The sequence below is a fragment of the Syngnathoides biaculeatus genome, chromosome 10 (genome assembly GCF_019802595.1).
Source record: "Syngnathoides biaculeatus isolate LvHL_M chromosome 10, ASM1980259v1, whole genome shotgun sequence".
NCBI lineage: Eukaryota > Metazoa > Chordata > Actinopteri > Syngnathiformes > Syngnathidae > Syngnathoides > Syngnathoides biaculeatus.
Genome location: NC_084649.1, coordinates 18123713 through 18151061, shown reverse-complemented (window position 1 = coordinate 18151061; position 27349 = coordinate 18123713). Strand labels below are relative to the sequence as shown.

Here is a 27349-nt window from a genome sequence, read left to right as displayed (position 1 = left end):
ATGAAGTGGAGTCTGTTGGATGTAATGTCATTGTCGCCGCTTTAAACATTATTTGTACAATATTTTATCACGCTTGAGTCATATTGTCATATTTTGTACGATAAAAGGCTGGAATTGTGTCGGGCAAAGTATCCATGCTACTTCTGACCGGATGCTATGCTTCCAAGATTACAGAATGAAATTCCCCATGCTTTGTGGGCACAGTGACACATATGAAGCGAGACATCTTCTTCTTCTTTTTCTTTCGGCTTGTCCCGTTAGGAGTCGCCACAGCGTGTCATCTTTTTCCATCTAAGCCTATCTCGTGCATCCTCCTCTCTAACACCCACTGCCCTCATGTCCTACCTCACAACATCCATCAACCTTTTCTTGGGTTTCCTCTCTCTCTCGCCTCTGAACGTGTCCAAACCATTGAAGTCTGCGCTCTCTAACCTTGTCTCCAAAACATCCAACTTTGGCTGTCCCTCTAATGAGCTCATTTCTAATCCTATCCAAACTGCTGACTCCGAGCAAGAAGCTCAGCATCTTCATTCCTACTACCTCCAGTTCTGTTTCCTGTTGTTTCTTCGTGCCACCGTCTGTAATCCGTACATCATGGCCGGCCTCATCGCTGTTTTATAAACTTTGCCCTTCATCCTTGCGGAGACTCTTCTGTCACATAGCACACCAGACACCTTCCGCCAACCGTTCCACCCCGCTTGGACCCGTTTCTTCACTTTCTTACCACACTCTCCATTGCTCTGTATCGTTGACCCCAAGTATTTGAAGTCGTTCACCCTTGCTATCTCTTCACATATACTGTATACTATATGTACCATATATTACACAAATGAAACGAGACTGATCTTAAAATATGACTACCTCATGCGGTGAGATCTGCACTGTAGTACAACTTGCTGTATGTTCCTTACTACAACATTGAAATGATTTCTCGGCTCGATCACTGACTCCTTCCACAGGCTTATCAATGAAAGAAGTAGTAAAAACTACAAGTCCATCCATGTTGACTTGACGTGAGATCAGCAGGGCCCACTGAACTTCTGGGCTGGCTGCCCATCAATCGCAAGGCATATACCATATACAGTACTTAAACAACCACTCAGAATTATCTTCACATCAATGGACACTTTCGAGTCTTCATTCACCTAACGTATGTTTTGGGGACGTGGAAGGACATTGGAGCACCTGAGGGGGAAAAAAAAAAAAACACAGTAGCAAGGGGAAAACATGAAATCTCCACACAGGACAGTTGGAGCAGAGATATAATTTCAGTTCCATATAGCTAGCTGGGATAGGATCCAGCTTTCCCGCAACCCTTGTGAGGATAAGCGGCTTGGACCATGACATGACATAGTTTACTGTCCCCACCACTCTCGTGAGGATGAGCGGCAAAGAAAATGGATGGATGGATAGTTTATTGTCTGAAGGGAAGCGTGACTTGTAGACAGGTTAAACAGTCAATTAAGACAGTTTATAATCTGTAGACTAAAATATTCCTATATTATTTATATTTATTTATTTATGGCAGCACAGTGGATCAGTTGGTAAAGCGTTGGCCTCGCAGCTCCGAGGTCCCGGGTTCAATCCCCGACCCGCCTGTGTGGAGTTTGTATGTTCTCCCTGTGCCTGCGTGGGTTTCCTCCGGGCATTCCGGTTTCCTCCCACATTCCAAAAACATGCAACATTAATTGGACGCTCTAAATTGCCCCTAGGTGTGACTGTGAGTGCGGCTGTTTGTCTCTATGTGCCCTGCGATTGGCTGGCAACCAGTTCAGGGTGTACCCCGCCTCCTTCCCGTTGACAGCTGGGATAGGCTCCAGCACTCCCGCGACCCTCATGAGGATAAGCATTTTAGAAAAGGAGATTGTGCATAAGTAGAAATATTAAACGCCTATGCTGCCTGTTTTCCACTTTGTCAAGAACTACCAAGGATGACAATATCTGATGCTTAGGTTTCATTCGTGTTTACATATATCATATTTGTACAAATAAATTATGGGAACTTTTATTTGAAGACACCAGTCATAAAGAAAACTAAATTCATGGTCAGTACAGTGGATGGTGACACTATTAAAATCTTAATTTGGAGCTTCTAAATAAAAGATCAACCCTAATAGGACAATGCAAAAATTTGAAATGAAGCTGTAATGCATTGATGGCAAAAAGAGCAGCAATGAGAACGAGTTTGGGACCGAGAGACACATTTGTGCAAAAAAATCGAATTGTGCTTGTGAGCGTGCGGAAGGCAGAATGCACTGTGGGTGTACTGCACCACTCAAGGATGTGACACGCAAAGCAAGACCGCATCGTTAGGTTCTTTCACACGAGTGTAATGCACGAGCACACTGTAATTAGCGTTCCTAAAAGATGGGGCATCAAACATACCTAAATGGCAATCTGTGCCCGGGGTTGCGCGCTCCTCGCCTCCGGGAGAGATGGGCTGCTGCTGGCCGGGCTTGTGCGCAGCGCCGCTCCGCTGTGCTCCTCCTGACGTCAAAGACGAGCGCGCGGCTGTAGACGGAGTGCAGCATGAAATCACTTTGCACGGGGAGGAAAGTGATATAATTTGCTGTCAATTCATAATCAGCACTGTTATTGAGAGTATTTGGCTGCAAAACTAGATTACGTAATACAATTTATGTGGCAATAACTCAATCCATGTCGTTATTCACTAAAGTTGTAATTACGTGTTACAAAATGTTTGTTTCTACTCCTTGAAATCACGCGATTGTTGTGTGGCTTGAATGCGGTTGCAGTACCGTTTATGACATGCAGAGGGAGACACCGCCCATTTATTGTTGCTTACTGTGCAAAACATCCCCGACTCACCTTCCGGGCTGGAGTTTTCAAACACTGGCTAGCGAGCCGCTAGTATAGCTTAGCTCAGGGAATTACTGCTGTCTTCTCTGCGTTCGCGGTAGGTTTATTTTGGTTTTAATGAGCTTCATTAATCAGCGGTATAAAGTACAACATGGTAAAATGTTCCCTTGTTACTAAGGCTGGCGGAAGCGAACATGCCAACGAGCGCCTTGCTTTGTATCATGCATCCAATTGATGCCAATGCTAGGCGACTGTGTTTAGACTTGAACTACTATTCTTCTTCCTTTACTTAAATTAAAATACTTGTACGAATGTTACAAAGGGGGTCTGCTTTCTTTGTCATGTAGCCTGTCGTCAAGCCCATCAATGTCGAGCGCGAAGAGGAGAAGAGCTACTTCACCCGCCAGCAGTGTGAGCGGAGGAGGGGACCTCGACGAAATATCCTCTACTCATGGAAGTGGTCGCAAAAGGAAATGGGCTTCCAGTGTTCCACCTGTAGATACGGTAAGCAGCTCGGACACAAAGTATTTGATGAACGCTCCAATGCTAACAAGGCTAATTCATGTCTGCCGTCTAGATTGCTGTATGCCATGAGCTGTTCAACGCTGTCAGGGACTACAAGGATGATCAAGGAAGAAACCTCAGTGAACTTTTTCTAAGGGTGCCAAAAAGAAGGTATGTAACAATAAATACTTGGGAGATTGGCTTTCACTTCCTTAGTTTTTTTCCGCACTCAAAGGACTCAGATCTCATTCCTTTGCAGATGATCTTATCAGAACCAACTGGGGGAGGGGAGGGGGGTTCACAGCCTACTGTGATGTTAAATTTTGTACCTAGGGATGTCTGATATCACATTTGTTTTTCAGACCAATAGCAGTACATGCATTAACTTTGAGTACTTAATATTGAGTGGCGATACCACATGTACTTTTGGTGCATAGAATTGACATTAATACAATGATAAAAGGGACATGTGAAATAAAGCCTTTCTTCATGCACATTATGATTCTCCAATTTGTCATACTGCCGCAGAGTAGTGCAAAATGCTGGCGGGGAGGACTTAATGTCAGATATACATATATATATGTGTGTGTGTGTTTTGCCTGAAGTATCACCAGCTAGTATCTGGCTAATTGCCGAGTGTGCGGGTAAGCATGTAGTTGATTGTTCAGTTCACTCAGTGTGTGGTGGCCTTCACAATATATTTTGCTTTTAATAGGAACACATTTGAAACTGTTCCGTGACATATTTGTTTTTTTTTCTCAAACTATATTCACAGCAATGTTTAAACGTCATACCTTCCTCGAGACAATATCAAGCAAAAATGAACATTATCTGTAAGGGACAGTTGGAATTTATATGGAACAGACTAATAAGGGAGGGGGGGGGGTCGTCAATATAGACGATTGTCCGTTACATTGAAGCTATATGCCCCCATATTACTGTGGAGTACCAAATTATTGTTTTGTAGTGTTTCATGGCCTTAAATATTCAGTATGGTACAAAGTTATTAAATGCTGGTGTCTTTGTTGATGGTGACATTGTCGACGTAGAACACTCAGAATAGGAGTCTCTTTCATGAATCTCAATATATTTGTGTGATTCTTAGTTCCAAAAGCAGCAAAAAGTTAGTGTCCAAATACCAGTTGCCCCCTCCCATGAACACTTTTTTTTTCTCCATAGTTTGAACTCCAAATTAACCTCCGATTTCTCAACAAATTCTAGACGCACATGCTTGAAAAACACACACAGTCACTAAATAAGTCGGTGTACATACCAGTGGAGACATGAAAATTGTGTGGAATATTATTATCTGACGATTTCATGCAGACAATGAGTGATAGGGTTTGCTTTCCCTTATATAGTGGATGAATATGCGGCAAAAAAATCCAAGCGTCCCAATTACAGATGGGCTGGTAGCCACGGCCCCAAAGTGTGACACCGGGAGATTAATATAGAGTATATATTTTGCCTTTTTAATCAGAAATCTTGTTCAATTTATTGTGAACAACTTATTCAGACCAAAGACAGACAACAGTTTTGAAGCTCATGCTAGGTAATGGTGTACTCACCTTATTCCCCAGAAACCTGCCTGATTACTATGAGGTGGTGTCCCAGCCTATTGACATGACAAAAATTCAACATAAACTGAAGTCGGAAGATTATCAACAGGTGGAGCAACTCACTGCAGACTTCCAGCTCATGTTCAACAATACCAAATCATTTTACAAGGTATGAAATATAAGAACCCTTTATTCCACTCTTTGTGGCCTTAATTATAAAATGTTCAGTGTTGTTGATTGTTGTTGTTCAGACATTAGTGTCGTCGTGATTCCTAAAATTATAATTCTTCTCATCAATCCAGAGGGACAGCGAGGAGTATCAAGCTGCCAGCAAGCTGTGGATTATCTATTTGCAGACTAGAAATGACTTTTTGCAGAGCGGAGATGGAGAAGATGACGACGATGATGGCGAAGACATGATGGATAACCCAGGAGTGTCAACAGAAGATGAGGTGACTTTGGTGACGTACTGTATTGTTGTCACCTTTTCACCCTGTTATCATGTGCACTGTTAAAAATGAAAGCAACCATACATTTCTCATTAAAATAACATTTCTTTTTTATGGCGGTCACTCAGGCATCCTCCAGCAGCTTAAAGGAAACGTTAGAGCAACTTCTAGCGGCGGTGGTTTTGTACACTGACTCCTCAGGTCACGTAGTCAGTAAACTCTTTGAGAAATTGCCTTCCAAAATAGTAAGTATTGATTGAATCCTCAAGTGATGACTCTGTTATTCACTAAATGTAATTACAGTCTCTCGTGCCTTTTTTAATTTTTCTTTGATAGCATTACCCAGACTACTATGCTGTTATAAAGGATCCCATAGATCTGAGAACAATCGCTCAAAGAATACAGGTAGGTACATTTGTACTAATTATCCAAAAGGTGGTGGCTCCACTTTAATGGACTTTACACCTCAATTATATTTCTGGGGTTCAAATTTAATATACAGTGGTACCTCGGTTTTCGAATGTCTGTTTTCGAACAAATCGTTTTTCGAACAAAAATGAGATTTTTTTTTTTTGCTTTGGTTTTCGACCCTGTGCGACGCAACCGCTTGACCCACACACTGTGTCCGGTAGTGACTTTTTTTTCTTCCAATTGAGCAATATTAACGCCCGATTATGGCTCCAAAGAAGGCAAGTGGAACTGCCGGTGCTGAAAAAAAAGAAAGTGGTGCGTAAAACTGTCGACTTCAAGAAGGATTTGATGTATTTCTACTATGCAGTTTATTATCAGGAAAATGGCAGCAGAACAATGGTGAGGTGTGCCTTAGGTGTGACAGAGGAATTTAAGGTGGAGGTGGGACTGCATCAGGGATCAGCTCTGAGCCCCTTCCTCTTTGCAGTGGTAATGGATAGGCTGACAGATGAGGTTAGACTGGAATCCCCTTGGACCATGATGTTCGCAGATGATATTGTCATATGCAGTGAAAGCAGGGAGCACGCAGAGGAACAATTGGAAAGATGGAGACATGCACTGGAAAGGAGAGGAATGAAGATTAGCCGAAGTAAAACAGAATATATGTGCGTGAATGAGAAAAGTGGAGGGGGAAGAGTGAGGCTACAGGGAGAAGAGAAAGCGAGGGTGGACGATTTCAAATACTTGGGGTCAACAATACAGAGCAATGGAGAGTGTGGTCAGGAAGTGAAGAAACGGGTCCAAGCAAGTTGGAACAGCTGGCGAAAGGTGTCTGGTGTGTTATGTGACAGAAGAGTGTCTGCTAGGATGATGGGCAAAGTTTACAAAACAGCGGTGAGGCCGGCCATGATGTACGGATTAGAGACGGTGGCACTGAAGAAACAACAGGAAGCTGAACTGGAGGTGGCAGAAATGAAGATGTTGAGGTTCTCGCTCGGAGTGACCAGGTTGGATAGGATTAGAAATGAGCTCATTCGAGGGACAGCCAAAGCTGGATGTTTTGGAGACAAGATTCGAGAGAGCAGACTTCGATGGTTTGGACATGTTCAGAGGCGAGAGAGTGAGTATATTGGTAGAAGGATGCTGAGGATGGAGCTCCCAGGCAAAAGAGCGAGAGGAAGACCAAAGAAAAGATGTTGTGAGGGAAGACATGTAGACAGTGGGCGTTAGAGTGGAGGATGCACGAGATAGGATGAATGTTTATGGATGTGGTGAGGGAAGACATGAGGGCAGTTGGGGTTAGAGAGGAAGATGCAGGAGATAGGCTAAGATGGCAAAAGATGACACGCTGTGGCGACCCCTAACGGGACAAGCCGAAAGGAAAAGAAGAAGAAGTTTATTATCAGGAAAAGCTAAAAAAAAAAAAATGTATTTTTTTTTAGGCTTAAAACGCATTATTTCATTTTCCATTCATTGTAATGGGAAAACACGCTTCGGTTTTCAAACGCTTTGGTTTTTCAACCGGCCTTCTGGAATTGATTGGGTTCGAGAACCGAGACACCACTGTACTAATGCCAGAATTAAAACAAAAAAACAAAAAAAACAGTGAAATATATCCACCCATAGGAAGGTGAATTATTTTACAAAGGGGTCCTCCGTTGACTACAGAGTTCCATTATTACAGCAGCAACGAGTCTGGATGGGGATTTTGCCGGCTCCACGGCGAGTAACGTGGCTAAACCAGACTGAAATGTCACGCATTGTGCGGGGTTCTCCAGCTAATTTTCAAGAGTAGCCAGACGGCGTTCACGCTAAAGAAAAACATTAAATTTGACATTTAATTGAGAATTGGTTATATTATTAGATTCAGAAATAGTTTTTGAGGGCACTCGCTGTTTGTAATCATACCCAAACCCCAATTGGTGCACAGTACTCTGCAGTTAAAACAAAAACAGAATCATGGTTGTTTTTTTTAACATAATATTTCACATTTGCTCAGATGGGATACTACAAAAGTGTCAGTGCCATGGGCAAGGACATTGACCTCATGGCCAAAAATGCCAAAACATACAATGAACCTGGCTCTCAGGTTTTTAAGGTATGTGAACCTTTGGAAATTGAATTCCTTTATTCCTCAGGCATATACATTAGCAAGACAGTTGTTATTTCTACTTGTTGTCTCATGTTGTAGGATGCAAACACCATTAAGAAAGTGTTTATTCAGAAGAAAACTGACTTGGAACACGCTGAGCCCACCAAATCGAGTCTTCGCATCAGGTAATTGGATTTTTTTATTAAAAATATATATATTTTTAAATGTTCTTGAACAATAACTGAAATAAAAATCTAAATTAAAAAAATCCACTGCTAATTTCTGTAATATGTTACAGATAATGCAAGAATTCACAATAATGGAATGCGACTATTTTGGAATATCACAGCATTTTCCTAGCGAGCAATCAAATTGTACATGATCAAAGTCTGAGAATGCCTTATCCTTTTTAGTGTATGAATCAGTGTTGGGATGTAAATGTGTGTTTTACATTTTTATCTTCTTCTGTTGCATTGTTAAGAAATCGCAGGTCTGGTCAGGGAGATCGACTTTCTGGCGTCAGCGTAGCTCTACAGTACGGCTCAGAGAGTGAGGATGACCCTGTGCTCTCTGGTAAGCGTCATTAGGGAGCACTTATGGTAAAAAACAAAAAAACATCCAAACATTTCACTGTTTTGCAGGCTCCGTGTGCTACGACGAAGGTGAGTCGGAGGCCGAGAGCCAGAGTTCTCGCATGGAAATGAGCAACCCCATCTTCCAGCTGTACGAAGCAGTACGAGGTGCGAGGAACAGTCAGGGACAGCTGTTTTCTGAACCATTCCAGAATCTGCCCTCCCGCAAGGAATATCCTGACTATTACCAGCAGATTAAACAGACCATTTGTCTGCAGCAAATCAGGTAAGAGATTGTAGATGCATTCAGAAGAATTTTACGAAAGGCTCGCACAGAACGTGTGATGCCTTGACTTATGAGTTGAGTTCATTCCGTGAGAAGGCTCGTAACTCAAATCACTTGTCTCTTAACTTCCCCTTCCAAAAAGTTATAGTTCTGTGGGTTTTAATAAAGAAAGTAGTAGTGTATTATAAAATATAAATGAGAACATACGAGTGTAAATGTTTGAAAGAGAATGTAAAGAAACTGTTTTTATGAAGTGTCATTAAAGGAAAAGACGGACATGCGCACTTTTGTACATTTGCGTGTTGTGGGTTTAAATGGTGAGGCTTACCTAGTCTGTCTTTCACTTTTTTTCCTTTATCTCTATTCTCCACCGCACGGTGACCTTTCGTAGCGACGACTGACGAGGGCTTATCTAGTAGTGAGACTTAAGCGGACGGAGTGCACACTTTCCTTAGAATCACAATCATGCTCATGTTGCATATATGGTATTACCGTAATTCCTGGCCTACAGAGCGCACCTGGTTACAAGCCTCACGGAGTACATTTGTAAAGGAAATAGCATTTGGTACATACGTACGCTGCAGCTGTGTAAAAGCCTCAAGTCCCAACATTGAAACACGAGATATTTACAAAGAAAGACGGTACACAGAAAAAGTTTAACGCTCGTGGTAACGATAGCGCCACGCTTACAGGGCTTACCGGTAAATATCACTGAGACACGCCAGTAACACAGCAACAACACGCTAGCACAGCGCTAACAGGGCCAGTAAAAGTCACTTCCTCGGCACATATATTCCACCGGTCCCATTCTTACTTTACCGCTCAAGTGCCCCCCTGCGGCCGTTAGAAAAAATGCACAAATTAGCTGCATCACTGCATAAACCGCAGGGTTGAAAGCGTGTGGGAGGGTGGGTGTGGGTTGTGGCTTGTAGGCCGGAAATTACGGTAATTTCACGCAAGTTAAGTCTTTTTCATATAAATATCTACTGAATTTGTGACTTTACTACTGTTAGTGTTAGACTACAGAGCTTTTTGACTACAAATTTATCTGTATGAACAAAACGCAGAGATAGACCAAGGACCACCTCAACAGGGTTATGTTATTTAGTGGCATTTTCTTTTCATTCCAGGACAAAGATGAAGAATGGTGAATATGAAAATATGGAACAAATGGATGCCGACCTCACTTTGATGTTTGAGAATGCTAAGCAATACAACATGCCCAACTCAAGCATCTATAAACGGGCCCTCAGACTTCAGCAGATTTTGCAGGTATTCATTTGTTTTATTGTGCAACATTCCGTTTTGCATGACTTTGTAATGATTTAGAGTGCTGCTTTTTTTCAGGCGAAAAAGAGGGAACTTCTGAGAAGAGATGATGAGGATGGTGACAGTCTGCTGTCATCTGATGCAGGCAGCATCAAGAGAAAAAGGTATCAAGTCTTCTCCCCACCTCTCCCGTTTAATCTTTGGTGTGTGTGTGTTACTATTTTCTCATTTGATTCCCCTCCATTTTTTTAAGCCACAAGAAAAATGTAAAAAAGAACCGAATGAAAGCCCTGTATGCTGCAGTGACCGATGCCAGGGAGGCAGGCAGCAGTCGCCGCCTTTGCGATCTGTTTATGGTCAAGCCGTCCAAGAAGGACTACCCCGACTACTATAAAGTTATCCTGGAACCCATGGACCTGAAGACAATCGAGCACAACGTTCGCACCGAGCGCTACGCCACGGAGGATGCGCTGATGGATGACATGAAGTTGATGTTCCGCAACGCCCGCCATTATAATGAGGAAGGATCTCAGGTAGAATAGGATGTGTGAAGGGTACAGGATTAAAATTTCCATAGCATGTCTTTGCTATCAATAAAAACTCCTTTTGTCTGTCAATGTAGGTATACAATGATGCTGACATCCTGGAGAAGATCCTAAAAGATAAACGCAAGGAGTTGGGACAGCCACCTGAAGAGGGGGATGTGGGTTCTACCAAATTAAAACAGAGTATGTTTGTTTTTCAGTTTTGTTTCTGGTTTTAATCCAGACATGGCAACATGATAAATGATCCTTTAGCTGTGGAAAGAATTACCGTAATTTGCGGCCTACAGAGTGCACCTGATTTATAAGCCTCAACCAGTACATTGGTAAAGTAAATACCATTTGGCTACATACATAAGCCGCACCTGTGTAAAAGCCGCAAGTGCCCACATTGAAGCCACAAAAAACATACCTAAATTACTTAGACGCGGCAGTAACACAGCAGCAATACACTAGCGTGGCGCTAATGCTAGCGGGGCGCTAACAGGGCTGCTTAACAAAAAAAAAAAAAAAAAACATACCCGGTAAAAGTCACTTCCTTGCCATGTATATTCCACCTGGCTCACTCTTACTTTTTCCTCTCGAGTGCCCCCTTGCTGCCGTTAAAAAAAATGCACAAATTAGCTGCATCACCACATATGCTGCAGGGTTGAAAGCATGTGAAAGAAGTTGCGGCTTATAGGTTGCAAATTACGGCAAAAATAATTAACTCCGCTCAAATCTCCCTTTTATAGACGAGATTGAAATTTGCCAAAAAGTCTTAAGTTCAATAAAACAGTGAGTTGATTAAAAACAAAAATTATGTTTCCCTACACATCACAGCACGGAACTTCTTCTTATCAAAGTGCGAAATGATATAAGGTTGAACACTGACTCGGGAACAGTGTTAATTCTGTTTTTGTTGGATCTCAGTGGAGCTTTTAATACGGTAGCTCATTTTAGTGCTGGAGAAGTTAGAAAAGTGCATTGGACTAGGTGAACCAGTCCTTAAAACGGTTCTACCTAATGGAACGGAGTTATTTTGTAACCATTGAAAGTGTTCAGTCTTGTTAAATGGCAATGACCTTCAAGGGTCAGTTCTTGGACCCTTCCTGTTCAGCTTGTTTATGCTACCCTTGGTTCAAATTCTTCAGAACTTTAATTTCCATCATAACTTTGCAGATGACAGAGTTTGATCGAGCAGAATCTCCAGGTCACTTAACTTCAATTGAAGTGTCACTTTTGATTTTTCCAGGAAAGAGTGGCATCTCTCCAAAGAAGACTAAATACCTCACCCCGCTGCAGCAGAAGTTAAATGAACTCTATGACGCCGTGCGGAATTTCACTGACCGACGAGGCCGCCGCCTGAGCACCATATTCCTTCGTCTGCCGTCTCGTGCCGAGCTGCCCGACTACTATGCTACCATCAAGCGGCCCATCGACATGGAGCGCCTGCGCAGCCACATGGTGGCCGGACGCTACCAGGACGTGGAGGCACTTGTGGAGGACTTCACAGTCATGTTCAACAATGCTTGCATGTACAATGAGCCAGAATCTCTCATTTACCGGGATGCGCTCATGCTGCATCGGGTGCTCCTGGAAACACGCAAGCAGCAGGAGGGAGGGGAAGATTCCGGGCCCCCTGCTGTGGGGAATCTGGTGCGTGAGATGATCAGGAACCTGCTGGTGTCGGTGCTGGGCCACCAGGACGACGAAGGACGATGCTACAGTGACTCGCTGGCAGAAATTCCCGCTGTAGATCCAGATACCCCAGAGAAACCTCCGCTAAACTTTGACATTATCAGAGTAAACGTGGAGCGTGCCGTTACAGGAGACTCGATGTCTTCCAGGAGCACGTGTTTGAAGTGCTGCAGAAGGCCAGGAGGCTGCACAGGTACAAATAGAATATTCCTGAACTCTCCTTTAGCCAAGCATGGTTTTCCATCCATTTTTTGCACCACTTATCCTCACTAGTGCTTATCTATTAAAATGTTTTCGCATTTGTTAAGGACAAGCAAATGTAAAACATAATATAAACTGCTTTATTTAAATAACAATTTAGAGATGTATATCTGCTGTAAAATTTGGTCTATTGAGCACACAGTTATAAGAACTTACAAGATCGCGGAAAACCCACAAGTAGTTTGAGGCTCCTGAGGAGAAAAATTTGCATCTTATAGTCCAACCTTTACAGTATATCTATTAAATAAAGATTTTGTGTGACTTAATTTAAAAGAGGATTAAAAAAATCAAAATGATTTCATGTTCTATTCTTGAGAAATATCCCAGATTACGCTATCCAATTGTTGACAAAAAGAAACAATGGAAAAAAAAAAACTTGTATTCTGTAAGGTGGAATTCAATGTCTATAAAATGTTAACAGAAATGTTACCCCTTGAGTGACTTGCCTTATTTGCCTTTCCAGAACTGACTCTGAGGTATTTGATGACTCAGTGGAGCTCCAACAGTTTTTCATCAAGATCCGGGATGAGCTGTGCAAGAACGGCGAGATTCTGCTGACCACAGCGCTCAACTACACTTTGAAACACCTGCACAACGACGTGGAGCAGGAGAAGAGGGAGAAAATACCCAAAGAAATTGAGGAGGATAAGGAGAAGGAGGAGGAGCCAAGCAAAGGTACGTGACAGATGTAGCCAACACAGCAGCAGTAATGATATTATTGAGTTCATACTGAAAATTAAAATATTTATTTTCTCTCTCTCCCCAAAAAGCTTCAAAGGTCAAGAACTTGCCAACTGAAGTGTGGCGGCCTGAGTTGCAGACAGATCTCGTATATCAGCAACAATGCACATTCGGCAACACCACCTACCACGTGGGGGAGTATGTCTATGTGGAGCCATCGGAAGCCAACCTGAAGCCTCACATCGTCTTGATTGAGTATCTTTGGGAGGATGAACAAGGTTACTTAACTAACTTGATCACATACAGACAATAAGGAACCTGTGTGTGATTACAAATAATGTGTTACATGACAATATATTTACAATCACAAAATTAACTTGATGAATTGATGGCTCCTAAATGTTTACACACCCCTGCTCACACGGGTTTTTTGTGATGTAAACAAATGAGACCAAGGTAAATAGTTTCAGAACTTTTTCCACCATCCATGTGACCTACGACTTGCTTTTGTACCTCTTAGTGTTTTTCTTTTTTTAATCTTTTTGACAAAGGAAATGAGCAAAAAAAACAGGTGCTTGCACAAGTGTGCACACCTTGTAAGTGGGAAGTAGCTGTGCGAAACCAATCATACTCAAACGCATGTTAAATGTCAGTTCGTGCACACCTGCCAAAAATTGAAGACCCACTGACTGTACCGAAATAAGGTTCAGATGTTCTAGTAGGTTTTTCCCGACTTTTTGATCTATCAGAAGCTTGATTTTGTGCTGATACTGAGTCCTACCTCATCTTAATGCCCCAGTTCTTGCTGTAGTAAAGCAGCAACAAAGCATGATGCTTTCAGCACAAGTTCAATTGTGTAGTACTTATATTCTTTTAGTGAGGTGTAGTGTATTTTTGCACAGCATACCTTTTACAGTTACGGCAGTCAAGTTCAATTTTGGTTTCGTCGGCACATAACCCATTTTCCTACATTTGGGATTTTTTTTTTTTTATCACCGCCATCTATGAAGTTTAAATGTTTGAGCCAAAGCTATTTTAGCACAAACATAAGAGTCCTCTCATCAAAAGAACAGTATGCCTACACCGAAGCATGTTTGTTGTAGTGTCAGGTTTTTCTTCTGCTGGAACTAGGGCCTTACACACGGTGTTGGGCATTGTGAGTCGTTCCAACTTGTAATCAGTATACAACATAAATGCTTTCGCTAGAAAGAAGAAAAAAAAAGTCTCAGGAAACCCGAAAACACCTATTTTGAGTTAATCAGAGATACTTCACATGGTGGCAGGAGTGTGCTAACTCTTAACAGATTTGATTGTTAGTGGTTTATTCCAAATGCAGCTACATCTGAGTTATAAGAGGTATGCACACTTGTACAACCTCATTGTTTCACTTATTTTGAAAAAATCAATGACATTGTACAGGTTTGCCTGAATTCTGTGTGGGCAGCTTGGGTTCATATTGTCAATAGTTGTCCGTTTATATTTGGGGTATGACTGAGTAGCGACCAGTTCAGGGTGTAGTCCACCTCTGGTCTGAAGTTAACTGACATTGTCTCCAGCATGCTGTGACCCTGAAGAGAATAAGTGGTGTTGAGAATGGAGGGATTGAGTTGCACAGGTTGTAGGTGTTGTTGATGGCAGGAAAAGTTTTGCATTGGTTCATTTTAGTGTTGTTCTTTTTATATATCACAAAAATACTTGAACATAGGTGGGTAGACCTTTTGATATCCCAACAGCTTATCTCATTTTTCTCTCTTTGAAGGTGAAAAGTGGCTCTATGGCTGCTGGTTTTACAGGCCAAGGGAAACCTTCCACATGGCCACTCGCAAGTTCCTGGAGAATGAGGCCTTCAAGAGCGACTACTACAACAGAGTGGCCTTCAGTAAGGTCTTGGGTAAATGTGTGGTCATGTTTGTAAAGGTAGACTGAAAGACTCAAAGATAACTGCCCCTTGACTCCTTTTGATGCCACTCATTGCTGTTGTTTGACACATGCCAAAGGATTACTTCAAACTACAACCAGAGGGCTACAAAGACGAGGACGTGTACGTTTGTGAATCAAGATACACTGCCAAGTGCAAGATGTTCAAAAAGATCAAGATCTGGGGTGTGCCTCCAAGCCCCATCAGATTTGTTCCCCGAAACGTGCCTCTGCCCGTTGTTCGCGTTGCATCCATGTTTGCCAAGCCTGACCTGGAGAAACTTGAGAAAATGTCCTTTGCAGACAGCAGCAGTTTCATAGACAAAGTGAGCCTTTAATGTTGTTGTTTAATGTTTCTAAACATGAGTTAGTCTGTTGTGTTGTTTCAGCTTTTACTGCTAAAGGTAATTTATTGTGCCATTTTTGCTGAGTATGAGTCTTGATGTTCGGTGTATGCTGCATTCAGCGCTACTCCTTATCATCTACCCTGAGCCTTAACATGGGATGATTGTCGGAGCAAATAATTGGACACAGCTAACATAATACATTGAGGATTTTAGTCCCACACATTTGCTTCTATTTATCTATTAATAATAGCCGAGTAAAAGAGTGGAGGCCGCATCAATATTTAAAAACGAATGTTAATTGGAACTAATGAAGTGGCTGGATGTAGTTAGCAAGCTCTGAGGTACTTAACCTGAGGTATGAAAGTCAAGCTGTTAAGTCATGAGTGTGCATATTTAATATTTTTAGGAAAGGGAGGATGTCCCAATGGAGGTGAGCGGTGGAGAGCCAGACTGTCACTACTATGAACAGTTGCACTATAACAACATGTGGTTCAAAGTAGGGGACTGCGTTTACATCCAGTCACATGGTCTCGCCAAGGCTCGGGTTGCCAGGTAAAACAGTTTTGTTTTTTCTTTTCTGTTTGTTTTTTTAAATTGATATTGTTGCTGTTAACCATTCCTCTCGGTGACTCGAATGTAGGTTGGAGAAACTTTGGGTGCAGAATGGAACCACTTTTTTCTTTGGGCCCATCTTCATCCACCCAGAGGAGACAGTGCATGAGCCCACAAAAATGTTCTACAAGAGAGAGGTTTTTCTGAGCAACCTGGAGGAGACCTTGCCCTTGACGTGCATCATAGGTACTATTTTCATTCCAAAAAAAAATAATGTATCAGTCATGTCCTGTTTCACTCTGTTACTGTCATTGTTTGTTCCCTCAGGCAAATGCATGGTGTCCTCTTTCAAGGACTACCTGTCATGCAGACTTACAGAGGTTGCAGAAGAGGATAATCTTCTTTGCGAGAGCCGCTACATAGACTCTGAGAAACAGGTGAAAAAGTTCAAGGGGCTCAAGCGCTTCTCATACTCTTCTAAAGTGGTGGAGGATGAAGTCTATTATTTCAGGTGAGTCCATTTTTACAAAGCACTTGTTATTCAGAGTATAGTTGGTGCAAGGCTAGCTAAATGTTTTTTTTATTTATATTTTATTTATTTATCTTAATTTCTTTTTTTTATTGTACATTTTATTTTTTTTATATATGTTGTATTTGTTATAAATATTATTTATTTTTTTATTTTCTTATATTTTTTATTATTTATTGTATTTATTTTTTTATTCATTTATTTTTAAAATTATTTTGTGGTAATCCTCAGGAAACTAATAGTGCCGCAGAAAGAAGCTTCTCCCTTTTTGGATAAGAAAATAGAAGAGCTGGAGGTGAAATTAGCAGATATAGAGGATGGAGAGGATGACATGGATGACATTGAGGAAGACGACGAAGGCATAGAGACGCCCTCAATGCCTCAGATGCAAACCTCTCTGACAAGTGATATGGACAGCATGCCTTACACACCTTCACAGGTGTACATTCACAGACCTAAGAACAAAACCCTCTCACAATTTATATTGTATTAACCCACACAACTATAAAAACCCTTTCTTTTTTATGACAGTCCACACCAAAGATTAAAGGCTTGTCAAAGAAGGAAGGCGCAAAGAGAAAGATCAACATGAGTGGGTACATCCTGTTTAGCAGTGAGATGCGGGCAGTCATCAAGGCTCGACATCCAGACTTCTCCTTTGGTGAACTGAGTCGTCTGGTGGGGACCGAGTGGAGGAACCTCGAGGCCGTCAAGAAAGCAGACTATGAAGGTGAGAAGCTGCAGAAGGTGGCCAAAGCTCTGGAACCAGAATTATTGTCAAGATGTTTCCGTTTTGTTTTATTGCAGAACGGGCAGCTAAAATCGTGGAGCAACAGGAGCGGGAGAGGCCAGCCCTGAAGCAAGCATCCCCAAGATCAGGTACCCCTGTAGGGTCACTGATCGGGGTCGTGCCTTCGCCTAGCACTATGGGCATGATAAACCAGACCATGACACCTATGTCAGGTAAACCCTTTCAGACACAGCACGAGTGTTTGACTACATGGCAGCAGGGAAATGAGGCAGGACTATTTCAAATACTCTTAAATTGTTACAAAGCAGTTGTGCTAAAGACTCTTTATAATTTTATTGTCTTTGTGGGTTTTGTGTTTCATCGCTTTTGTTTTTATCTTTTGAACTTGTCTAAAACTGCATGACCATGACATTGCATGAATACTCATTTTATTTTTAAATCTTCCATTCTTGTTTTTCCTGCTAACACATTTATTGCTCCAAACCCTTTCACACACAAGGAAGCGCTTCATGAATTTTCATTGTGTTTCTATCACGAGTTAAATGTTTTTTAAGTTCAACTGTAAACTTTAGTAGTTTTAATACTTCCTCCATTTACCTCCATTTGTCACGTGATATAAAGAGTTCCCGTTTGATCAAGCGCTTAGTGATGTTAAAGTTGATTTTGCTGTACTTGGCTCTGTGCCTTTATAGTTGGCAAATGCATATTCGGTCAGTGAAATCTTCAAAGTCAAACTCCTCAAGCTTTATAGTGTGTGGAATTCAATCTCGTGGAAAAACATGCATCAAAGCTAAAAATATATGATCTCTGTAAATCTCAACTTTTCCTTCCATTACAAAAATGTACAATTGAAAGCGAAGATGGAAGGTGTTCGTAACCAATAATGTGTAAAGTGGCGATGGCGAAAAGTGTCTGGAAGCACAGAACAATGGAAACAATTGTTAATTATCAATAACCTACGGAAATTAGTTTTGCCAAGTAGAGGTTAACGTAAATGAAAATGACCAGAGAAACTTGCTGACAAACTCTTCTGCTACCTCTGCATGTTAAAAGTTAAAAATTTTACTTTGACCACGTAAGCTTTACTTTTATTTTTGTATGAATAAGAAATGATAAAATGGTGATATGCTGGTCTGAAGAACAGAGGCAATCAAATTATGCCCAAAGGACCACAAATATTACTCTATGGCTGGGCTTTTTTTTTTTTCTCTAAAACTAGTGAATTAAATTAATATATGTTGCTGTGTTTAATTCAGTTAATAAATTGATTTATTGGAAATAATAACAGTATTACAGATATATTCAACATTGTTTTATTAATTGGGTAATTGATTAGTTCGAGAGCTTGCTCCCCCTTGCTCCAGAGCTCTGGACATTCGTTCATGATTCAAAGCCTTTTTGTGAAAGGGGTCAAGTGTGTGCAACAGTAGTGCATGTCATATCATAGTCAGCTGCATGTCACTTATGCATGAATATGTTGTCATCCTCTCCTCGCCCTCTTCCCCCAAGGCATGATGGGAGCTTACGGGCCACATTACATGCCCATGCAGGGCCCCCATGACGGTTTGTTGAGTGTGGCCCCAATGTCACCTTACCAAGCAGGGGGCCCCCATCTGCCACCTCATCATCTCCAGCAAGTTGGTATGCCTGGGTACCCGGGCATGCTTCATCATGGTAAGGGCTTACTGTGGCAACCACACCTGATCACTCACCACCAATTGTGGGTTTCAACTGCTCCACTTGACCGGGTGGGGCTCCATGCCTCTGCTCTCCAGTAACCCCTGAGTTTGTATTCATACTAGATCTATGTATATTCACTCTATTGGCGCATGTGAGAACACTGATACCCAACTACTAACATTCAGCTCAAGTCACTATTCTTAAAACACTCTTGTTTGGGCTCATTTATCAAGTTATACAGTGGAAAGTTAAAGTTGTCATTGTAAGACACAGGTTAATGATTCCTCTTTAATAGGTATGGTGGGCACTAGTGTCAATGGCATTTCAGGAAGTCCTGCTCCAGGAGGCTTCATGCAGCAGGTGAGCTACAAACAATAGGTCATTTTCCACTGCCTGTAAAACCTATCATTTTCCTACTCCTGGATAACTGTATGAACTGCACAGACAATGAATATTGTGGGGAATTGGCCCCGGCAATAGAGCTCGTGGACATACGTCACCGAAATCATGTGATTGGTCATTTTCCCGGTCAAACAAAGCATTGTTCAATGCTAAGTCCGTTGACATAAATCGAAAATATGTCTCATAGCACGACGCCCAGAGTTTTGTCCGATACTGTTTAACATTTAGAAGGTGATTATAAACAAAGGTATGTGGAAAAATTAGAGACACTTGGCATGGAGGACCCATTTTTAATGCCGAAATCAATGTTTTCGTCAATAAAAAATTGGACTGTTAACCCGCTTCCGCTTGTCTTGGATAACTGGATCAACACGTGTATCTGGTGAGTAAGTCATCGAGATTTACACAGAAGAGTTTGAAAGCGTATAAAAATCTGGACACATACAAATACTTTGTTGCTGGATCTGTTCTCAAGAATAAATCCCACATAGTGATGGACCCACTCAGATTTTTTCAATACAAATACCAATATTTAAATAAATGACTCCTGGTTTTACACAAACTCTCATTCATTAACTATGATTGGGAAAAAAAGAGGACAGGGAGTCTGCTCCTCCGTACACTGAAGTGTATTGCTGCCACACGTTAACCTCCGTTAAACCTCTCTGCGACAGATTATTTGCTTTTTTTAAAATATGCATTGTTCTCAAATGAGTCAACTTGGTATTATAAATACTTCTAGGTAATTTGAGATCAGGAAGAATAATTCCTACCTGAAATGAAGCGATCGCTACACAGGTGTGTGTATTTGGTTGGGCACCACCCATCACATTTAATTGCCAAAATCATCAATCATCTTTTCAGATGGTATTCAATACAAATACCAATATCTAAATGACCCCTGGTTTTACACAAACTGCATTCATTAACTATGATTGGGAAAAAAGAGGAAGGGGAGTCGGCTCCTCCGTACACGGAAGCGTATTGCGGCCACACACACACACACACGCCTCCAAACCTCTCTGCAACAGATGGTTTATTTCCTTTTTTTAAATGCGCATTGTTCTCAAATGAGTCTATCTGACATAAATAATTCGTAATTTCAGATTAAGAATAATTCCTACCTGAAATGAAGGGATCGCTACGCAGGCATGTGTGTATTTTGGTTGGGCTCCATACATTATGTTTAATTGCCAAAATCCATCGATATTTTCAGATGGTATTCCATAGAATGACCTCTTTGAATATCTGTCTCATCTGTTGGGACAACCAACAGCACAACAGGTCTCGGGCATTGTAAATATTCTCCTCTGGTTCAATGTCTCCAACAATGTCAAGCAGCTCTGTTTGACCGGCAATATGGTGGCGTGAAAATTGTGAAGTCACGTGCACGAGCTCTATATTCTGTCTTTGCAGGTAGTATCAGAGGTGGGAAAATGGATGCATTGTACACTCTTGTTTTATACATGGTGTCTCTTGTGCTTTACTGATAGGTGGTTAGGTTATTCATCCCATGAAAAAAATAAATATTCTTTTCATTTCAGCCTGGGATGTTCAGCCCAGGACAGCATGCTCCTCCACCTTACCCAGGCCCGGGCCAGACCCCGCCCATGTTTGTAGCTCCACCGCCGAAGACTCAGAGGGTGCTGCACTCAGAGGCCTACCTGAAGTATATCGAGGGCTTGAATTCAGACTCCAGCACGGTCAGCAAGTGGGACCAGACACTGAAAGGTTATAACAAACTCTGCTATTCCTACTGTGACAGCTTGTTTAAAATTATTTTGTGCATTTCAACTGACAAAAATCTGATAGGGCTTTTTTTTACGCTGACTGAACACATGAAACGACCTGCACCTGTCCCGCCTCTTAAAGTCCGGTATTTCGGCTATTCAGACCGCCATTGAGCACCTCTCTCACAGATTTTGTGTAAAAGTCTGAATTCCATGTAAGAAAAGACCTTCGTTTTATCATCTTGAATATGCCAAAAAGGCCTCTGTGACAGCTAGTTCTATTTGACCCAGTTTTGTATCCGGTTTGTCCATATTTGGCACAGACTGCCACCTTTCCTCTAATTGGTTGCGTCAGTGGAGAAGAGATCTGGAACTCAATAATGTGTGGATAATTTCAGTTCGCATATCACATGTATACTGAAGTATCATAGAAGTGATATTACATCTCAAACACTTGAAAAAGTTTGTTTGGTAAAATATGGCACCTTTAAAGGCAAATGCATGCTATTTAATGGAAGACTACGGCAAGTAGATTAATATATGAATTTTATGCTTGCAATCGTTTGTGTTAAAATCAATCACTCACATTTGAAAAATGTTCGTGTGTGGTCCAGCAGTCATGCCCGCAGATATTAAGTTGTGATTAGGGATGGAATCTCAAGACCTTAAAATAACTTACTGAGTTGTTATACCCTAGCATGTAGTTGTTACCTAATACCATAACCATAATTTATTGACACTGCACAGACTGAGACAGACATTTTTAAAGAGGTCAGTAGACATTCAATTTCAAAACTAAATATTCATATAATCAAATCATTTTATTTCATCATGATGTATTGTTATAACCTTGCATAATTTATGGCGCTATCTTTTGTCAATCCATTGATGAAAGCTAGATGATCTATATCTTCATAAAGCATGGAGAGGGGAAAAGTTTTCAACTTCAAGATAATGCGGTACCACTGGGGAAAATGACGGTTCGAATTTGCATATATGGACAGACTAGTCTAATCTTAGAACTTAGATCAAGTCAAAGTAAATCACAATCTCATACTTATTATAGTTAGATACTGAAACATTACCTGTGTTATATCCCAAAAATGTTTTCAATGTAACTCAGGGGTGCTCTTTTAATCAAATCCTGGTGGCACATTTACTTCCATACGGTCACTATATTTTGTCAAGCTCGTACTCATATGATAGATAGGGTCTGTATGTTTACACTGCGCTTGCATTTGCAGACATCTGATACCGATTTTTTTTTTTTTTTTTTTTTTTTTTTTTTTTTTTTATGATCCTGATTTAGATCAGAGTATAACCGATTTCATGTTTTTTAAATTGCACTCCCATGAATTGTATCTCAATCGAGTGTAAATTCAGCCTTAATCACCTCAATGCCAAACTTGTCTCCACAACAGCTCAAAGGCGAGACGCTCACATGACCAAAGAGCAAGAGAGCCGACTGCCAGCTCACTGGCTGAAGAGCAAAGGAGCCCACAATACAATGGCGGATGCGTTGTGGCGCCTGCGTGACCTGATGCTGAGGGACTCTCTGAACATTTGTCAGGCGTACAACGTGTAGGACTTGCACTACTTGTAACCGCGCCTCTCACGCCACCTACTCTCAAACTTGGAAAGGAACTGTAGACCCTAGAAGCAATATTTTATAGCAATTCCTAATCAATTTTATATTTATTAGTAACCTTAATGAGCTTAATAGTTGTTGTGCATTTCCATTTTTTTTTTTTTTACTCTGCGGATTATTTTTTGCTGCAAAACAAGCGTTTTAGTTTATTGGTACAAACTCATGAATTCTATTTAATGACAAGTTTAGTAATGTTCAAAATAATAGCAGTCCAATGTGACTAACCAAATTAATCCACGTTTTCAGTATTGTTTTATTGCTACATGTCACAATAGTTACCAGTAAGTGCTGTAGATTCTCAGAAAACCAACAAGACCCAGCACTCATGATACACACTCTTAAGGCTGTGCAATTGTGCAATTTCTTGAAAAGAGTGCGTTCAAAAAAAATAGCATTGTGGCATTCAATAATGGAGCTCATCAGTTTTGTGAAAACAAGTGAATCATCCATCCATCTATTTCCTTATGCCGCTTATCCTCACATGGGTCGCAGGGAGTGCTGGAGCCTATCCCAGCTGTCAACAGGCAGGAGGCGGGGTACACCCTGAACTGGTTGCCAGCCAATTGCAGGGCACACAGAGACAGATAAGTCGCACTCACAGTCACACCGAGGGGCAATTTAGAGAGTCCAATTAATGTTGCATATTTTTGGGATGTGGGAGAAAACCCACGCAGGCACGGGGAGAACATGCAAACTCCACACGGGCTGGGCCGGGATCGAACCCGGGTCCTCAGAACTGTGACTCCGACGTTTTAGCAGCTGATCCACCGTGCCACCCACTGGTGAATCAGGTGGCCCCTATTTAAGGATGAAGCAGCACCTTTTGAACATGCATATTTCCTTGAAAACCTGAGGAAAATAGGTCGTTCAACACATTGTTCAGAAGAACAGAGTACTTTGATTAAAAGTTTGATTGGAAAGGGGAAACCTTGTAAAGAGGTGCAAAAAAAAAACAAAAGACACCTGGGAAAAAAAGAAGACAACCTTCAAAATGGACCGCAGAATAACCAGAATGGCAAAGGCTCAGATGATGATCAAGGACAGTCTGGAGTTACCTGTAAGTACCGTGACAGTGAGAATAAGTCTGTGTGAATCTGTTTACAAGAAGAGGCTACAATTTGCCAAAGAGCACATCAAGTATCCTTAAGAGAAATGGAGGAACATTTTGTGGACTGATAAGAGTAAAATTGTTTTTGGATCCAGGGGCCGCAGACAGCTCATACACATGCACAGTCTTGGGTCCGAACCAGCAAAATTAATGTCATGAAGTGGGACCTCTGGGGTGACATCAAAAATGGTGCTTCTGAAGCAACACCAAGAAATGTAAAACAATTCTGGAATGTTGTTAAGGAATCTTGGAGCGGAATAACAGCTGAAAGGTACCACAATTTGGTTGATTCCATGACACACAGATGTCCAGTTATTAAAAAAATGGTTATACAACTAAATATTACTTTGATGAGTCAAACGATTGGTGAATCCTAAGACCAAAGTTTATACAAAATAGTTTTGTTTGTAAAGTCACCGGCAGACTGCTTTTTTTTTTTTTTTTTTTTTTTACACACACCCCTTTCGAGCAATTGCCCAATTATACAGCTTTGACTGTTTATATCATGCATGCTGGGTCTTGTTGGTTTTCTGAGAATCTACTGGTGAGCTTTTTGACATGCAGCAATTAAAAAATTTGTTGAAAATGTGGACTAAAGTTCTTAGTCATGTAGGATTACTATTATGTTGAACACTACTGCAGTTGTTACTGTGATGAATCAAACTAAAATTTTCCATCCATCCATTTTCTGAGCCGCTTATCCTCACGAGGGTTGCATGAGTGCTGGAGCCTATCCCAGCTACCATTGGGCGGGAGGCGGGGTACACTCTGAACTGGTTGCCAGCCAATTGACCCCTCCGTACAGGCCACTTAACCACGCCTCCTGAAGTTACGTCACCCCACGTGTGCTAACCTCAGACAAACAATTAGCAAAAATGGCAGCGCAGGAAGAAAAGACTAGAGCGAATATACCAGCTGATTTCTCACTCGCATTCTTAGCTAACAGTGAAATATCGTTGAAAAGCAGACAGCAGGGCTTCAAGTATTTCAGCGAGGGGTATTTCAATGGTATTTACATGCATATCGACGGAGAAACCATTGATATTAGCACGAAATCTTTCCGGAGTCAGAGGAAGACCGAGAAGCCACATAATATAATATATTATAACCCAAAGACACAATTCGTCATTGACAGTTTCCTATTTTCGTGTTACATATCACACTTGTGTGCAGAATCTGTATGTGTATCTGTATAGCCGTTTGTGAACCGCTGTATGAAGGAAAAGAAGGCGAGGCTTGATTTACGAGTTGTTTCTCTCGTTTTCTTTGTGTAACGTCACGCGCTCCCCTCAACAATTATTCTTGAATTAGTGCCGAACCTACGTAAGTCCCGACCGAGTACAACAATCACTACTTGAGTGTCCTCAAACATCCTTCCTTCAGTCTTGGTGTCTCGGTGCACGTCGAAGGCTTTTAGGACTGCTCGTCCGGTTTAGGACTGCTAGTCCGGTTTAGCTTAGCTCACCGCCAACAAAGAGACACGTTTGTGCAGTCAGATCATCGCAAAATATCGCTCAAGACAGATAGTGTGTCAATCATTCACACTTAGCTATGTTGTGCAAGCGAAGAACTGCTAATGCATTTATATGAGACATGTATTGAAAATCAAATATAGGGCATACCTTCGTGCAAACAAACAAAGTCCGGTTTAGCTTAGCTCGGGAGCCCCGAACAGAGACACGTTTGTGCAGTCAGATCATCGCAAAATATCGCTCAACACAGATTACGTGTGTCAATCATTCACACATGTTATGCAAGCGAAGAACTGCTAATTCATTTATATGAGACATGTATTGAAAATCAAATATAGGGCTTACCTTCGTGCAAACATATCTGTTCCGGTTGATGGATTCAGTTGATGATGCGGTCTTCCATCGAAGACATTTTTCGTACTGGGTCTTCGGTTTTGGAAAGGGTACGAATTGAACTCCACCCACTAGCCTTTCAGGATACCTGTCATCACTATTATAAAGTCCGTGACTACACCTCTTAACCATATCTATTGTTAAAGAACCCAAATACGCGATAAATCACTAAAAAAAAGCTATACTGGACCATGCAATGTTGTCTGAGGGAACGGCGGGGCCGAAAAGGGGCGTGGTTTATGCAGATCTCTGGACTCTGATTGGCCAGCGACGCGGATGACGCAATTTCTACAGAGGGGTCAATTACGGAAACAGACAAGTCACAGTTTAGTCTCCAATGGACCTTTCCGATGGTGATCTTAAGCTCCGCCCCCTTAACCATGTCCCACAAGCTTACAAAATGGCGATTGAGTAGAACATATTTGAAGTGGATTTTCTATTGTGTATTCCAGATAATATTGGGGTATGATTTTTGCCAAATGCGTCAGATGTGTCCAAGATAGTCCAACAGAGAGGTCTCAACTATTTCACGCAAGGATATGTACACGGAATTAAGATTTTGGACGAAGCAGGACACAATGTCAGAGTTACAGTGAAACGTTGTAAAAAGTTTGACGCCTCACAAACTTCATAGTGAAATCCAACCGGATAAAATAGCGGAATCGTACTGTGCATGTAGAGCAGTGTGAGTACTTTTTACTTGGGAAGATCATAAATAATATCATTGTAGTCTTTAGAAATGAGTGGGTGTTTTCATTTGACTTGGCTCGTAATGGAACCCAGTGCTCTGTTTTAAAAGTCCAATGTGATACAAATCAAATGGACATTTCTCTTGCATGACATGGTGCATTTACGCGTCACTAACCCGACTCTTCGGCATAAAACATGACACACTTCTTCATTCAGCAGGTCAGTGATACGCTAACAAAGTGAAAGTTGTTCTCCTGCAATGTATCAAGCGCTGATAATGATTCAATCATACACAGAGAAGATACTTCTCCCTCAATTACCTTCAAACATACAGCCTTGTGTTTGTTATTGTTCGCCTTTACTTGTACGTGCGGTCTTCCGCAAGCCTTAATCCATCTTAGACACTTTGTCAACTGTGTTTTAGGCTTTGGAAAATGAATCAATCGCGCCACTTGTACCCTAGCAAGATATATTGTGTCAGAATTGCACATTCCCCAAGCTCTTCTGAGGACCTTTTTCTTTATAGCATTAACTTTTCCAAGCGCACGCTACTGACAACCCAGCATTGCTTGTGGGACAATACGGCGAGAGGGGCGTGTCAAGCCAGGGGTTAAGATAATGCGGCTATCTGATTGGCTCGTATTGTACGAGTGATTGACAGGTCGGGAAGGTCCATTAATGCATGTTTTTTGGGAGGGAGGAAACCGCAGTGCCCAGAGAAAAACCAAACTGGAAAACATGCAAACTCCAAGAAATGTACCATATTTCCTCAAATAGATGCCTTACCCCACTTGAATAAATCAACACTGCACCTCATCGACTCCCTTCCTCTCCTTAGGTTAAAAAGTAAAAGGTGGTTCCACCCACTAGGTCATAGGTGTCAAACTCAAGGCCTGCCACATTTTATGTGGCCTGGGAAAGAAAATTGTGTCAACTTCCATGGCTATTGCTAAAATCTGTACCTAAATTTCAAATTGTCATGTTTAATAAATTATGTTGAAGTC

General features: G+C 41.5%; 2 protein-coding genes across 3 annotated transcripts in view; one reads left to right on the top strand and one right to left on the bottom strand.

Moving 5' to 3' along the window:
- Positions 1–3278, bottom strand: part of camk1a (calcium/calmodulin-dependent protein kinase Ia) — an 18833-nt gene extending 15555 nt beyond the window's left edge. The window contains exons 1-2 of one of the 2 annotated variants that reach the window (XM_061833380.1): positions 3221–3278; positions 2386–2511 (exon numbers count right to left, since the gene is read on the bottom strand). The gene's annotated coding sequence lies outside the window, so the exon portion shown is untranslated. Of the gene's footprint in view, positions 1–2385; positions 2512–2829; positions 2917–3220 lie in introns of those variants that run through there. The other variant, XM_061833381.1, reaches the window with a different exon arrangement.
- Positions 2793–27349, top strand: pbrm1l (polybromo 1, like). The gene is given in 31 exon segments (XM_061833373.1): positions 2793–2917; positions 3168–3324; positions 3398–3495; positions 4905–5052; positions 5186–5335; positions 5461–5577; positions 5669–5737; positions 7743–7841; positions 7935–8020; positions 8317–8408; positions 8477–8693; positions 9824–9965; positions 10041–10126; positions 10216–10495; positions 10585–10690; positions 11739–12302; positions 12305–12377; positions 12909–13120; positions 13216–13404; positions 14886–15043; positions 15124–15369; positions 15797–15942; positions 16031–16188; positions 16270–16453; positions 16703–16910; positions 17003–17201; positions 17279–17434; positions 18732–18896; positions 19198–19262; positions 20849–21035; positions 22456–27349. Coding segments are annotated over 30 exon segments (4902 nt in total). The 5' UTR covers positions 2793–2917; positions 3168–3186; the 3' UTR covers positions 22620–27349.